Source organism: Acanthamoeba castellanii, assembly GCF_000313135.1.
Source record: "Acanthamoeba castellanii str. Neff unplaced genomic scaffold scf7180000084741, whole genome shotgun sequence".
Taxonomy (NCBI): Eukaryota; Discosea; order Longamoebia; family Acanthamoebidae; genus Acanthamoeba; species Acanthamoeba castellanii.
In genome coordinates, this window is record NW_004457702.1 from 1,055,633 (window position 1) to 1,069,310 (window position 13,678).

Here is a 13,678-nt window from a genome sequence, read left to right on the forward strand (position 1 = left end):
AACACACACATTACCGTCAAAACTGTGGCGCAGCCGCTCGTGCCGTCTATTGGTTTTCTCATCCATAGATGCCTGTGACAAGTGTACACAAGCTCTCATAACGTCAGCTTGTTGGCGTCTGACCCGGAGCGCTCGCCGCCCTTGTCCTTTTTGACCTGGTGGGGAGAGGTTCAAACGATCTGGAATTATGATGATGATCTACTTGTGTGCGTGGGCGGATGTAGAGATAAGATTATACCTTGAACAAGAGGTAGTACATCACCTCCTCTTCTCCAAGGAATTCGCGCACGTCCTTGTATTTGATGATCAGCTCGAAGCCGAGCTGCTTGAGCGTCAGTTCATACCACTCCACTGAAAAGTGACCTATTGACGTATGTCGCACGATTCAGCACGCACACGGTTAACCCATGCACACGTGGTGCGTGTCGTGCGCACGCGGGGGGGGGTAACGCACTCCAATACATGGTCGAGCCTCCCAGCCAGTTGTTCGAGGTGCCCTCGCCTGCCTCTTCGGGCACTGAGATGAGCAGCGGTGCACCGCTCTTCATGATTCTGCATACACACACGCCATCATCATGTGACGCTAGATCAGCAAACCTGCTCGTTGCAGCGCGAAGCGAACACGCATATACAAGACGTGGTCGCGAGTGATGTGTACCGTTTGATGTTCATGAAGAGCTCGATGTGCGTTGCTCGAGGCAGATGGAACACTGTGAACAGCGACAGTACGCCGCAAAACGAGTTGTCCTTCTGGCATCTGTCCAGAGAAATGGAGTTGGTCCAGACCGAACGCACAACCGATCTCTCTCACTCTCTATGGGCAACGTACCTGGTGAACTCCAACATCTCGCCGACACGGAACTGCTCGGCGTACGACGGATACTGCTCTGTGGTGGTGTGGCTCGGTGAGCACCACTACTGCACATGGACGGCCACATCATCACAACTTGAACATCTCCTATACAGGCCAACACGTACTCTTGGCCAGTTGGACCTGCACACAAAAAGGGAATAATAGTGTGAGGAGAAGCGTGTACGTGGTGCGTGTAGTGCGCTGGTGTGCCGCAATAGACGGTGGCGGGCATGTACCTGTGTCTCGCAGAGATCAATGCCCAGGTACGACGTCGACGTACCGTGCAGCCGCGCGCAGATGTAGCCCGCCACCGGTTCCCCTTGAAACGAATAAAATACAAAATGAACGAATGATCGAAGGTGGGATGAATGACAGCCTGCAAGGTCGTACCACAACCGCAGCCCAACTCGAGCACGACGTTGTCACTTGCCTGCTGGCGCATTTCGCGTTGAAACGATGAGGAAGGGGAAGAGGAAAGAACGGAGGTGGGCGCCGGGCCGGCAGCGAGGGATGCGAAGATGTCGTGTCCATCTTGCCCGAGGTCGGGATAGAAGGGCAGGAGGTCGACGAAGTGCGTGAAGACCGGAAGCTTCACCAGCGATTCTTCCCTCGTTTCTTTGTACGGCAGCGAGGCCTCTCGATAGCCATCGCGCACCAAATTTACCAACTCGAGAAAGTTCATCTCGATCTTCTGATCTGATGCGGGCAACGCGAGTCTCAACAAATTCGAGGACTGCTACGTGGTGTTCGATTTCTTCCCCGAGCAGTACGCCTCGCCCAACCGGTCCCGAAGTGCATGTAATTTCTGCACCCTATCTCGGCCGAAGATCTTCGGCCCACAGGATGACGTGGCATTCTGCTATGCATAGTATTTCGTGTAATTGGGGCGCCGGTTGATTTGTTGGAAGATTCCCACCTTCACCACAACTTTCCCACCTTCGCCCGGCCCGGGAGTCGGCGTTTTCATATCCCCGCAGCCACTATTTAGCTCTCGATAGCAATCATGTTTCTCAACTCAACAGCCAACAACAACCAGCACTACTACACCACACTACATTCAACATCAGCATGAGCAGCAGCGGCAGGAAGATCAAGATCGTCGCCTTCTCCGGCGCTCTCCGCAAGAGCTCGGCCAACGCCGGACTGGTGCGCGCGGCCGCCGAGCTGGCCAAGGGCGTCGACGGCATCGAGTTTGAAGTGGTCACCGACCTCATCGGCCAGCTGCCGCTCTACGACGGCGACATCGAGACCGAGGGCTTCAAGGGCGTCGTCAAGCAGTGGCGCGAGGTCATCCGATCGGCCGACGCGCTGCTCATCGCCACGCCCGAGTACAACTACAGCATTCCCGGCACCCTCAAGAACGCCATCGATTGGGCGTCGCGGCCCGACGACCAGACCTACTCGTCGTTCCCCACCTTCGACAAGCCGGTCGCCATCATGGGCGCCGGTGGCGGCATGGGTGCGTTGCCCACTTCCACTGACACACACACACCACAACACACCGCGCATTGTGACTCACAGCACAATCATTGCAGGCACGAGCCGGGCGCAGTATCACTTGAGGCAGGTGGGCGTCTACCTCAACTGGCACTTCGTCAACCGACCGGAGGTCAACGTCAACCTGTGGGGCGGCAAGCAGATCGCCGACTCCGACGGCAACCTCATCGACGACGCCGTACGACTCGACTCGCTCACGCCCACGTTTTCATTCTGTTCTATGTCTAACCTTCTTCCTTCCTTCTTTGTTCATTTTCGTTCTTCTTCGCTCTTCGTTCTTCTTGACCAGACCCGAGGCCAGGTGAAGGCGCTGCTGGACGCGCTGGTCGAGTGGACCAAGCGACTCAACGCCGGCAAGTTCGGAGCCGGAGCGAGCGCCGAAGCTAAGGAGAGCAACAAGACCGATAGCGACAGCGGCAAGAAGGAGAAGAAGGCCAAGAAGGAGAAGAAGGAAAAGAAGGCCAAGAAGGAGAAGAGCTCGCAATAATGAACATGTAATTAGCAAAAATATAAAACAAACATACCACAACCTTACTCATCTCCCCGTGCCCTGCTGCTCTTGGAGACTCGTTTCTTCTTCTCGCCGGTGGCGGTGGTGCTCTTGGCCGCCGTGGTCCTCTCCTTCAAGTCGGCCTTTCTCGATGATGATGAGAAGGACCGCTCGTCTTGACTCTCTTCTCTGCGGTCCCTGTCGGAGCGCTCGCCGACGGACCTGCTGGGCCGATCTCGTTCTCGGTCTCGTTCTCGATCGCGGTCCCTGTCGCGCTCTCGGCTCCTGCTCGTCGTGAGGGAAGGTGGGTCGGCCGACGATTCGGCGGTGAGGCCCTTTCTGGTCCTCTGCGCGTACCACTCGTCCGCCTGCATCGTATCACGCGTCAGAAGCCGCACTACACACGACACGACCGACGACACACGTGATCACCTTGATAATGGTTTGAGGCTCAGAGCCGGATGATCGGCAGTAGGCGATGACCGCCCGCTGTATCATCTCCATCAGGCTCGTGTTCACCTCTTCGCCGCACTTGAAGCGGGCAGAGAACTGCATGAGGTAGCGCTGGTCGACGATGAACTGCTGAATGCCTGGCGGCGGCGACAGACAGCGGCAAGCAGAGAGAGAGAGAGAGAGAATGAGTTGATGAGGAAACCGCATAAAGGCGCACGCGCGCAGGAGCGAGGTGGGTTGTTCGTACCACCAGCGCCGAACTTGGCGGACTTTGAGTCCTGTTCCTTCTCGAAAGCCCAGAACAGTGTGTCCCCTGCGAACAGTTTGACACACACGACACACACGACACACGACATTTTGAGTCTGAGTACCACCGCACACGCGCATAACCCCTTGGGGGAGGGAGGAGCTGTACGACTAGCGAGGCGAACGACGATGTGAGACATGATGGCCGAGGCAATAGGTGTGGCACACGCGGGATCGAGCTCGTCGGCGATCCACTCCGTCAGCTGCTTGAGGTATTCGTACAGCCGCACGAACTTGCCCGACGGACCCTCCACATCCACGCTCGACTGTCGTGTGGTGAATTCGACCGCGAGTGTCAGTGTGTGTGTGTGTGTTGTGTGTTGTGTGTGTGTTGTGTGTGTGTGTGTGTGTGTGTTACGAAGGAGAACGCACGGAAGAGTAGTCGGTCTCATTCCACTTGAGCTTCTCGAAGACAATGTTGTCGGCGCGGGTGTTGGCGAACGAGTTCCACACGCGCTTCTCGGCCTTTTCGATGGCCAGCTCTACAGTCGCACTGCGCGCTCGCGTTTGTTCCTGATCTTTCGCCTGATTTGTGCGCGTATGCATTCGTGCGTGTGCGTGTTAATGCGTTTCTGGTCTCGCAATATGACGTGGGCAAGGCAGGTGGATACATAGAACAGGCCAAGCACGTTGGGCAGCAGTTGGTGCACAGCCACCCGGCAATTCACCAGGATGGCGAGGACCTGCTTGTCGTTGAGACTGGGCGACTTGAGCTGTTGGGCCAGCGTGTTCAGGTACTCGACCAGCATGGCGCACACCATGCTGACCACCTTGTTCACCATCTGATCGCATACGATCGACACGCGGTGTCAGACGACTGACACGCACGAACGTGGGCCAAGACGTGCGTGTGTGCGAGAGTACCGTGGGGTGCAGCACAAGTGCGGCGTTGTCGGCGAAGGCTTGGAGGGAAGAGTACAGATATTTCCCGCTCTCGGAAAGCTTGAGCTCCACCTGGCCCTCGTGTTCGTCGGTCTCTGTGTTGTTGTTGTTGTTGGGCGCGGTGGTGGTTGTTTCAAGCAGTGAGCCGTGCTCAGGGCGCAGCAGCAGCAGCAGAACAAGGTGGCGGGGGGATACGTTGGCGGGGCACAGAGTCGTAGACCCAGTGCATGCGTGCCACCCAGTTTTCGTTGGCTACTTGATTCGAGAGGGCGTTGCGAATGCTGAAGGCGGCAAGACGGGCGAGTCAGCCACTCACATACCACACACACACACACACACACGATGCACATAAAAGTCACTGGGTACCGTTGGGCATAGGCCTGGAGCGAGGCGAGCAGTTGTTCGGAGAAGAGCGTCCACAGCTTCCAGCCGAGGGCCAGGCCCTTGTCCTCGGTGAGCTTGCTGAAGAGCATCGCCACGTGCACGCAGCGCGCCATGGCATGAAAGTCGTTCGACGCGAACACGACCCGCTTCAGCCGCTGGGCGAACTTGCTCACCTCCTCGACGGCCCACACCACCAGCCCGGAGGAGAGCGACGGGTCGGGGAAGTGGGCGCGGAATTCGTCGCACGAGGCGGCGATCGTGGTGAAGACGATGCGCGAGAGCTCCTCCACGTGTTTCACCAGATCGCCGTCGAACTGCAGCTTTCGGATGTCCGCCCGAATGCGCTCCGACCTCGCATCTGTTCATTCACCGTGAGTTCTTCGGGACACGACACGACACGACACGACACAAGAGGGAGAAGCAATACCGAGGAATAGATCGCGTGCAACGAGCGGAAGACCCAGGTTGAGGAGGCATGTGATCAGCAGACGGTGCTCGCTCTTGTGCAGCGCGGGGCTCTTGAGGTCGTGCATGAGAAGGCGTGCCAGCTGCTGCCGCTGCTTTTCGATCCGCTTCTGCAGCTCGTTGGCCTTCCGGCCCTTGCCCAGGCTCGAGTCGAGCCGGGCGTGCTGGTCGACGATGGTCTCGACCCGCTGCAGCAGGTCCGACGCCTCGCGGTAGCGCCGCTCGCCGATGTAGACGTCGAGTTCTGAGAGGAGGTCGTCGAGCGGCACGCCCTCGTCGCTGAAGTCAGCGAGGCCAGCAAGGCCCGTCGGCGGCTTGATGGCGAGGCCCGGCTTTGTGATTCCTGCGCATCACTCCCATCAGCTACCGAACATGACACGACCCACGGCCCACGACACACGCCACACGACACACACGAGGTAACACGACACACGACACACGACACACGACACACGACACACGACACACGACACACGACACACGACACACGACACACGACACGCAAGGCAACACGCAACACGCAACAACAAACGACCTTCTTTGGCCTGCGATGTGACTTGGGTGCCCTCGAGCGTCTTGAGAATGCCGCCGCACTTGGTCATCATGTTGCGCACCTCAAGCATGTCCTCCTCCATACCTTAACGCTCGCACCGATGAGCACAGCACACAGCACGCGCACATGAAAGCGCCGCGAGATGGGGCGTGGCGCAGGGGGCGAGTGTGTACTCTGTATTTCCTTGGAGGTGGAGATGAAGCGCGGGTAGTTGTGGAAGACGTTGTTCTGCAGCGCGTGGGCGGCGACCTCCTTCTTCTTCTGCAGCTCTGTGAACAGCTGCCGCAGCTGCTCCTCTGATCCATTCAGGAAGTGCTTGCGGACCCCTGCAAGGCAATGCCATTCAAAAGTTGTAGGTGATTAAATGCAAAATAATCAATTCAGGGTGGGTGTACATTTGTCTTTATCGAATCGGTCATCTGCGAAAGTGGATTTAAGCAGGCCATCAAGCTCGCGAGAGCTTTCCCTGGCCGCCACCGTGTCACTGCGGCCGCTCTTCATCCTCACCAAAAGAAAGAAACAAAGAAAATGTTTTTCTTGACTCTTGTTGATGGAAGGCGAGCAGCTGCGAGCAGAGGCCGCCGCGCTCAAGGAGGTGCGCTCTGCACTAGAGCGCCTCCAAGGAACACTCACCGGCTCCTTGTACGTGCGCATTTGCCGCAAGCTTTGTCCTTCCATTTGCCCGAAGCGGTACTGACCCCTTCATTCCTTGAATCAGGCAAGATTTGGAGGCGATGGCAGAGAAGATGGAACGATTTGCCGCCCTGAACCAAGCTTGGGCTGTCGTATTTGAAGGCAAGCCACCCCTTGATGAAGAGCCGGTGTAAACGACACCTTGCGTGATAAACAACTCGCGTCTTCCAAAGCTCTGGTTATTCGACCCAAGCCACTGTGTGTCGTGCGTCGTGTGTCGTGCGAACGTGTTCTCGACCCTGATGAGGCTTATGCCTTGCATCAATCAACAGGCTCATCGGTCTTGGAGGCCGTGGCCGCACCACCAGCATCAGCGCAAAGAAGGGCCAGTAGGTGATCTCACGGAGAAGAACTCGGCGCGCGTGCAGCCCAGCGTGCCTTTCTGCAGGTGCGCTGGGCTATCATGGGGGTGCGGGCAAACGCAATAAAGAAAAAGAAATAAAAAACTCGAATTTAAGGGTTCTGCTGAGGTCAGCAGTAGTTCGCTCTGCGACGAAACCAAACTCACCGCAACGGCACAACTGATTCATTAAAACACGCTCTTCATTCGTCCAGACTACACCGGCTCGCTCGCAAGTTCAAGTCGAAGATGGCGTCGTCGCGACGAACAGGAAGAGATTCGTCAGAGCGGGGTGGGTCGGGCGGGGCGCCTTCCATTTCCCAATTGACCGCCGATTTAGAGGCAGAGAAGAGCATGAAGGATCTGATAGAAAAGCAGAAGAACAGGCTCAAGCAAAAGGTAGATGAATTGGAGACGAGACTCAAGACGGAATCCGACGCCAGGGATGAAATGGAGAGCGAGGCTCGTAAGGCCAAGCTCGACCTCAGGCGGATGGAGCGCGAACTGAAGGCCGCTGTTGAAGATAGGGACATGTTGGTACGTAGTCGTGTTCACCTCTCGCTATCGATCCGGAAAGCAATTTTTTGCAATTTTCATAACTGATAAAGGGTCTGAGCAGGAGAAGGAGGTCAAGGAAAAAAGAGATGAAATCAGGAGCCTCAAGCGCAAAATAGACGAGTTGGAGTTCAACCAGCCCTCGATCAACTCTCGCACCTCCTCCCAACGCCCTGGCACCACTGGTACTCCCCAGACAAGCCTTATTATGCACCACGATTTTTTTTTATTATTATCAAACTTTTAATTTCATGTCAAGTAATGGCTGCAAACATTATTTGATGGATTCGCCACAGCACAGGTGGGCCACCATTAGATTTTTTAAAAGATGCATATTCTTATTTTTGGAGGCATTTATTTATACGTTTGCCGACTTGGACTTACGCACGTGCTCCAACGACAGAGGACTCAGCCGAGGTCAAGGCAGAGCTGGAGAAGCTCAAGAAGCAGCTGGCGGCCGAGACCAAGGTTTTTTCCCTTCTCTCTCCGTGTAACACTTGTTGGGTGTTGATGTTGATGTTGACACACGCATGATGGGTCGCTTTCTGCGTGCGGCTGAGAACAGGCGAAGGAAGAGCTGCAGGAACAGCTGAACGCTGCCTCGAGCAGGCGAGGCGCCTCGGAGCGGGACGTCGGGCGAGGCACGAGGGAGCTCGACAAGCTGCAGCGCGACCTGGACGACGCCAACAAGCGACACAAGGAGACCGAGAAGGAGAAGCAGGAGGCGCTGGACAAGGTGCGCGAGCTGGAGGCCAAGGTGCGCGAGGAGAAGAGGCTGAAGCTCAGCATCGAGGACGAGCTCGACACGCTCAAGCGCGCGGCCCAGCGCGCGGAGCGCGAGGAGAGCCGGGCCAGCAGCCGGCGGGGCGCCAGGGAGGACCGCGAGACGCAGGAGAAGCTGGAGCGACTCGAGAAGGAATCCAAGGAATGGGAGCGCAAGTATCAGGAGGAGCGCAAGGCCAAGGACGAGGAGCGACGCAAGCGAACCGACGTCGAAGACGAGGTGCGGCGGCTGGAGCGCGAGCGCGATCGGGAGAAGCGGCGGGAGAGCTACAGCAGCTCCAGGCGTCGGCCCGGCGGCGACGACGAGTCGGAGAAGAAGCTCGCCGAGCTCACCCAGGAGGTGGAGAAGCTGAAGGCCGAGAAAGAAACGCTCACCAAGGAGGCCGCCCAGACCAAGGCCGAGCTCGAGGAGGAGTCGCGCAAGCGCAAGGAGGAGGAGGAGAAGAGCGCCGAGCTCGAGGAGGATATCACCGACATGGAGAAGAAGATCAAGAGCCTCATGGAGAAGGTCGCCCAGGCCTCGCAGGCTTCGGCGGCCCCGGCGGCGGCGGCCAACAACCCCGAGCTGGAGAAGACCGTGGAGAAGCTCAAGAAGCAAAACGAGCAGCTGAAGAACGAGCTCACGATTCTCGAGGGCGACCTGGAGGAGGTCGAGAAGAAGAGCGCCAAGGCGGACAAGGAGAAGAAGGCCATGCAGAAGGGGATCGACGAGATGGAGGAGGAGAACGAGCGCCTCAGGCGCGAGAAGATGAAGCTCAAGAAGGAGGTCGAGACCCTGCTGCTCGACGACAGCGGCGGCAGCGACACCAAGGTGAGCGTGCTCATGGCCGAGGTCGACGAGCTCAAGGAGAAGCTCGAGCTCGAGGCCGAGGAGCGCACCGAGGCCGAGGCCCTGCACAAGCAGGAGATGCAGCTCATCGAAGACGAGAAGCTCGAGCTCGAGTCCGAGCTGGCCACGCTCAAGAAGAAAGTGCAGGAGGATCGCGCCAAGCTCCAGGAGGAGATCGAACAGCTGGAAGAGCAGCGCGATAAGCTGCTCAAGGAGGTCAAGGCGCTCAAGAGCGGCAGCGGCGCCGCCGTGTCCGCGTCGCCCACACAGTCGCCCCACGGCAGCCAGCGCGGTGCCAGCAGCGGCTGCGACGAGGACGAGAAGGAGGACGACTTCGCCAAGGAGAAGACCGTCGAGCGGGAAGGCAGCGGCCGGGAGAGCGCCGTCGGCAAGAGCTCGCCCCTTGGCCGCGGTGCCAGCAGCCGAGCCAGCAAGGAGCGTACGTCACCCCCCCTCTTCGCTCTTTCTTTCTCTTCGCTCTTCGCTCTTCTTGTTTGGCGATGCACGTGAGCGACTCACTTTTTGTCTCTCTCACTTTCGTTCTTTCTTTGGTCGCCGTAGCCAAGAAGCCCGAGAAGCCGCAGAAGAAGGTGCTGATCCAGCTCAAGGGCAAGAACAGGATCCACGTGCGGCAGGTCGAGCTCTCGAGCAAGACCCTCAACAAGGCCGACGTGTTCATTCTCGATCTCGGCGACAGGGTAATCACCACCACTTCTTCTCTTTGTTATCACCACTTTATTATTATTATTTGTTTTTGTTTATACATTTAATTGAGCGCTGTCTGTCTCGCGATCAGATCTACGATTGGAACGGCGCCGCCGCCGACAGGAAGAAGCGAGAGAAGGGCGTGGAAGTGGCCAACCGTCTGAGCGAGGAGAAGCGAAAGCGAGCCGTGGGCAAGATCAAGAAGCCCGGTACATCTTCTTCTGCACTTCCTTCTTCTTCATCATCGCTCATCGCAACCGAGGTTCTTGATGCTGACGCTACGTCGATTTCCCCATCAACCAGAAATCATCATCTTGGAGGATGGCCACATGGAGCCGCCGAAGGACTTCTGGGACGCGCTGGGCGGCAGGCCCGACAGCATCCCCACGGCCCCGCCGGGCGACGACGAGAAGATGGAGAAGCAGTGGGAGGCGGCCGACAAGCTCTACAGGGTCAACCCCGGTAACGAGCTGTTCCCCATCGACAGCAAGTTCACCAAGGCCAAGCTGGACACCAAGTTCAACTTCATCTTCGACTGTCACGAGGAGATGTACTACTGGTGTGGCAAGGTTGGCGCCCTCTCCGCTCGTTTATTATTATTTGTTTTGTTGCTTTTATTATTATTCTTATTATTCTTCTTCTTTGTTATTATTATTAATCTCGGTTGGTGTATCTCACTTTTGCTCTTTCTTTGGCGATGTGCACAGGCAACGGACAAGAACAGGCGCGAGGAGAACATGAAGAAGGCCAAGGAGCTGTTCGCCAAGAAGACAGACCGTCCCAAATGGTCGACGCTCAAGAAGATCAACGAGGGCATGGAGCCAGTACTGTTCCAGGAGAAGTTCCACCAGTGGTTCACCACCGACTCCCGGTCATCGAAGAGGGCCTCGTCTCGGTGCGTAGCCCTCCCCCCCGCGTGACTCGATTGCGCTTATGGCTTACCGTCGTCGTTCTTTCCTTCGTTCTTCGTCCTTCGTTCTTCTTCGTTCTTCGTCTGTGCAGTGCGCCGGCACACAGGGCCTCTCCGGCTGCGGGCAATGAGATGCGCGAGGAGGGCAGCGTCGATCAGATCCTGAAGGAGTACGAGAAGACCTACACCCACCAGCAGCTCAAGGACGGCGACTACCCGGCGTCCCTCGACACAACGAAGAAGGAGGCGTATCTCTCGGAAGCCGAGTTCCAGAGCGTGCTTGGCATGTCGAAGGCCGAGTTCAAGAGACAGCCCAAATGGTGCGTGGTTGCAGCATCTTTTTTCCGCTTCTTCTTTCTTATTGCCGCTGTGCTCACAACATCTTCGTGTTGGTTGGTCCGAGTACAGGAAGCAGGACCACTTGAAGAAGGAAAAGGAACTCTTCTAGGGGCTGCGCTGCACTCTGGCTCTGCCCTGGCTATTATTTTCGCATGAGCGAGATAAATAATCGTAGTATAATAAACAGACAAGGCACTTTGTGTATTCTATTCAACAGATCAGATGTTGATCGCCGCACCGCAACGATGCCCTCGAGGTGAGCCGAACCAACTGTTGGTGATCAACAAGTGGTTTACACGAATATCGATGGTTTTATTACTCTACAAATGGATAATAAAACTACAAATGAACAGGTGAAAAAGAAGTGGAGGAGGTGTCGATGTTGATGTCGGTGGTTGGATGATGATGCAGCCAGTCGGTTCGTGGTGAAAGGGAGATCATCGAGAGACCCATGCCGTAGACTGTCGAATAGACCGCGCGTGTAGCGGGTGGTGATAGTAAAGATAAAGATATATATTCACAGCAGGCGGAGATAGGGTCGATCGAGTCGAAGAAGAAGGCTAGCATCATCTCGTCCTTCCTCCGGTGTCCGTTCAGATGCAGAAACCAGTTATCCTGGAGGTCGAGGTGATGGTGATGATGAAGGAGACGATCGAGGGAGACGAAGAGGCGGACTAGGTCAGACCTAGGACCGGGAGGTGAGGGCGTTCTTGCCCCAGGCTCGGGGGTCCTCGCGGCCCTTCTGGGAGAACTCGAGGTTCATCCGTCGGGTCTCCTCCTCCTCGAGCTCGCGCTGCTTCTTCTCTCGGATGAGCTTGTTGATCTCGGGGAGGTAGATCTGCTCCCACATGTCCATCGGCATGGCGAAGTAGTAGTCGTACTTCTTGGCCCACGAGGCGCCGATGGTCTGCGGGACCTCGCGGCTGTCGGTGCCGAAGTAGCGGCCGTCGCCGCGGCGGTCAAAGTTCCATTCGCCCTGGAACTTGGCCGAGTCGGGCCACACCATCGTGCCGTCGCCGTGGCGCACGCCGTTGCGCCAGTTGCCGGCGAACATGGCGCCGTCGGGCCAGTAGTACTCGCCGACGCCGTGCTTCTTGTTGGCCGAGAAGTTGCCCTTGTAGGTGCGGCCGTCGGGCCACTTGTAGACGCCGTAGCCCTCGTGCGCGCACTGCAGCCACTTGCCCTCGTAGGACGAGCCGTTGGGCCACGCGTAGAGGCCGTAGCCCGTGCGGGTGCCGTGCACCCAGTCGCCCTCGTAGCGGTCGCCGTCGGCCCACGTCCGCACGCCCTTGCCGTGCTCGATGCCCTTCTGCCACTGCCCGATGTACTTGGCCTTCTCCGACCACGTGTAGGTCCCGTGGCCGTGGCGGAAGCCCTCCTTGAACTCGCCCTCGTAGAAGGTCTTGTTGGGCCAGTGGTAGAACCCGAAGCCCTCGCGGTCGCCCTCCTTCCACTCGCCCTCGTAGTAGTGGTCCTCCTCGAACAGCCGCTTGCCGCGGCCGTGCTCCTTGCCCTCCTTCCACTCGCCCTCGTAGTAGGGCAGCACCGGCTGCTTGCGCTTGGCCTGCGCCGCCGCCCGCTTGGGCATCGACTGCTGGTGCTGGTCGGCCATCGACTGCTGGTTGGTCTCCGGCGCCGCGGCGTCGGCCGCCGCCGTGCCCTCGACCAGCGCGTTGCCGTCGTCGCCGTTCTCCTCCTTGGCCTCCTCGGACTTGATGTTCTGCAGAAGGACACCAAGACGATCACGTGATGGTGAATTTTCTGACCACCTTTCCGCGGTACTCGGGCAGTGGTCAGGTCATGAAGATGAAGAAGTGTTGTGTACCTTCCAGATCTTCCTGCCGTGGCCGTGGTGTTTGCCGTCCTTCCACTCGCCCTCGTAGATGTACTCGGCGCTCTCGTGGCGCCCGACAACGGCCATGGCGCCGATGCGCGCCAGGTCGCTGATGGCCAGGTTGCGGCTCTGGTAGAGCCACTTCCAGCTCTTCTGGGCGGGCTTGGTCAGCTCCTCAGTAAACTCGGACTTCTGCTGGGTGCGCCTCAACAAGTCGAGCCAGAGCTGTAGTAGAACGTCACATAAAGGATGTTAAACTTTTGACAACCTCATAAATGGAGATGTTCAATAAAGATGGACGGAAATGGACCAGGAGGAGGAGAAGAAATAGTGGTGATGCATACCTGATCGTCGAGGGCGAGGCGACGCCAGTTGCGACAGACCTTCTGAACGCCGTTGGCGATGTCGCTTCCGTGGAGGAAGGTGAAGATGAGGTAGACGAGCTCCTCCGGCATGTCGTCGAAGCAGGCGCGGTCAGTGAAGGCGCCAGTGGTGAAATAGGCCAGGTCGGCCATCTCCATCATGTCCTCCGCCTCGAGAGTGTCGTCGTCGAGCTGGTTGATCGAGCTCGGTCGGGTGAACAGCGCGGTCGCCTTCTTGTTCGAGTAGAAATCGCAGGTCATGAAAGATGGAGCACTCTCACTCCCGGCCACCATCAACGAAGAAGAATCCCTCTTCTTGTTGTTGGCGATGGTTGTCGTGGACCCCGTTGCGTTGGCGCCGCTTCCGTAGTCGACATCCATTATGTTGGCGTTGTAGGTCGCCGGTTCGAATACCGTGGCAGCCATTCCGAGCATCTTGCAAGAT

General features: G+C 57.6%; 5 protein-coding genes across 5 annotated transcripts; 2 read left to right on the top strand and 3 right to left on the bottom strand.

Moving 5' to 3' along the window:
* Positions 1 to 95: 95 nt before the first annotated feature.
* ACA1_175780 (methyltransferase domain containing protein) lies at positions 96 to 1,535 on the bottom strand (the record flags this gene model as incomplete). The annotated part of the gene is made up of 9 exons (XM_004356748.1): positions 96 to 155; positions 239 to 363; positions 455 to 552; positions 659 to 757; positions 830 to 887; positions 979 to 994; positions 1,090 to 1,172; positions 1,244 to 1,283; positions 1,335 to 1,535. 9 exons carry the CDS (start codon positions 1,533 to 1,535, stop codon positions 96 to 98), a joined length of 780 nt encoding a protein of 259 aa, XP_004356801.1.
* Positions 1,536 to 1,921: 386 nt separating this feature from the next.
* ACA1_175790 (NADPHdependent FMN reductase domain containing protein) lies at positions 1,922 to 2,837 on the top strand (the record flags this gene model as incomplete). The annotated part of the gene is made up of 3 exons (XM_004356749.1): positions 1,922 to 2,312; positions 2,389 to 2,528; positions 2,640 to 2,837. The coding sequence occupies 3 exons, from the start codon at positions 1,922 to 1,924 to the stop codon at positions 2,835 to 2,837; spliced, it is 729 nt and encodes a 242-aa protein (XP_004356802.1).
* Positions 2,838 to 3,218: 381 nt separating this feature from the next.
* On the bottom strand, positions 3,219 to 6,302 carry ACA1_175800 (uncharacterized protein; the record flags this gene model as incomplete). The annotated part of the gene is made up of 13 exons (XM_004356750.1): positions 3,219 to 3,237; positions 3,265 to 3,430; positions 3,541 to 3,606; positions 3,709 to 3,865; positions 3,972 to 4,124; positions 4,211 to 4,381; positions 4,464 to 4,576; positions 4,677 to 4,762; positions 4,848 to 5,223; positions 5,293 to 5,673; positions 5,863 to 5,967; positions 6,057 to 6,144; positions 6,279 to 6,302. 13 exons carry the CDS (start codon positions 6,300 to 6,302, stop codon positions 3,219 to 3,221), a joined length of 1,905 nt encoding a protein of 634 aa, XP_004356803.1.
* A 968-nt stretch (positions 6,303 to 7,270) lies between these two features.
* On the top strand, positions 7,271 to 11,146 carry ACA1_175810 (villin headpiece domain containing protein; the record flags this gene model as incomplete). Its single annotated transcript, XM_004356751.1, has 10 exons — positions 7,271 to 7,453; positions 7,536 to 7,656; positions 7,875 to 7,939; positions 8,037 to 9,522; positions 9,645 to 9,781; positions 9,880 to 9,997; positions 10,092 to 10,357; positions 10,496 to 10,683; positions 10,806 to 11,018; positions 11,107 to 11,146. The coding sequence occupies 10 exons, from the start codon at positions 7,271 to 7,273 to the stop codon at positions 11,144 to 11,146; spliced, it is 2,817 nt and encodes a 938-aa protein (XP_004356804.1).
* A 576-nt stretch (positions 11,147 to 11,722) lies between these two features.
* ACA1_175820 (Fbox domain/MORN repeat-containing protein) lies at positions 11,723 to 13,668 on the bottom strand (the record flags this gene model as incomplete). Its single annotated transcript, XM_004356752.1, has 3 exons — positions 11,723 to 12,757; positions 12,863 to 13,096; positions 13,216 to 13,668. The coding sequence occupies 3 exons, from the start codon at positions 13,666 to 13,668 to the stop codon at positions 11,723 to 11,725; spliced, it is 1,722 nt and encodes a 573-aa protein (XP_004356805.1).
* Positions 13,669 to 13,678: the final 10 nt, after the last annotated feature.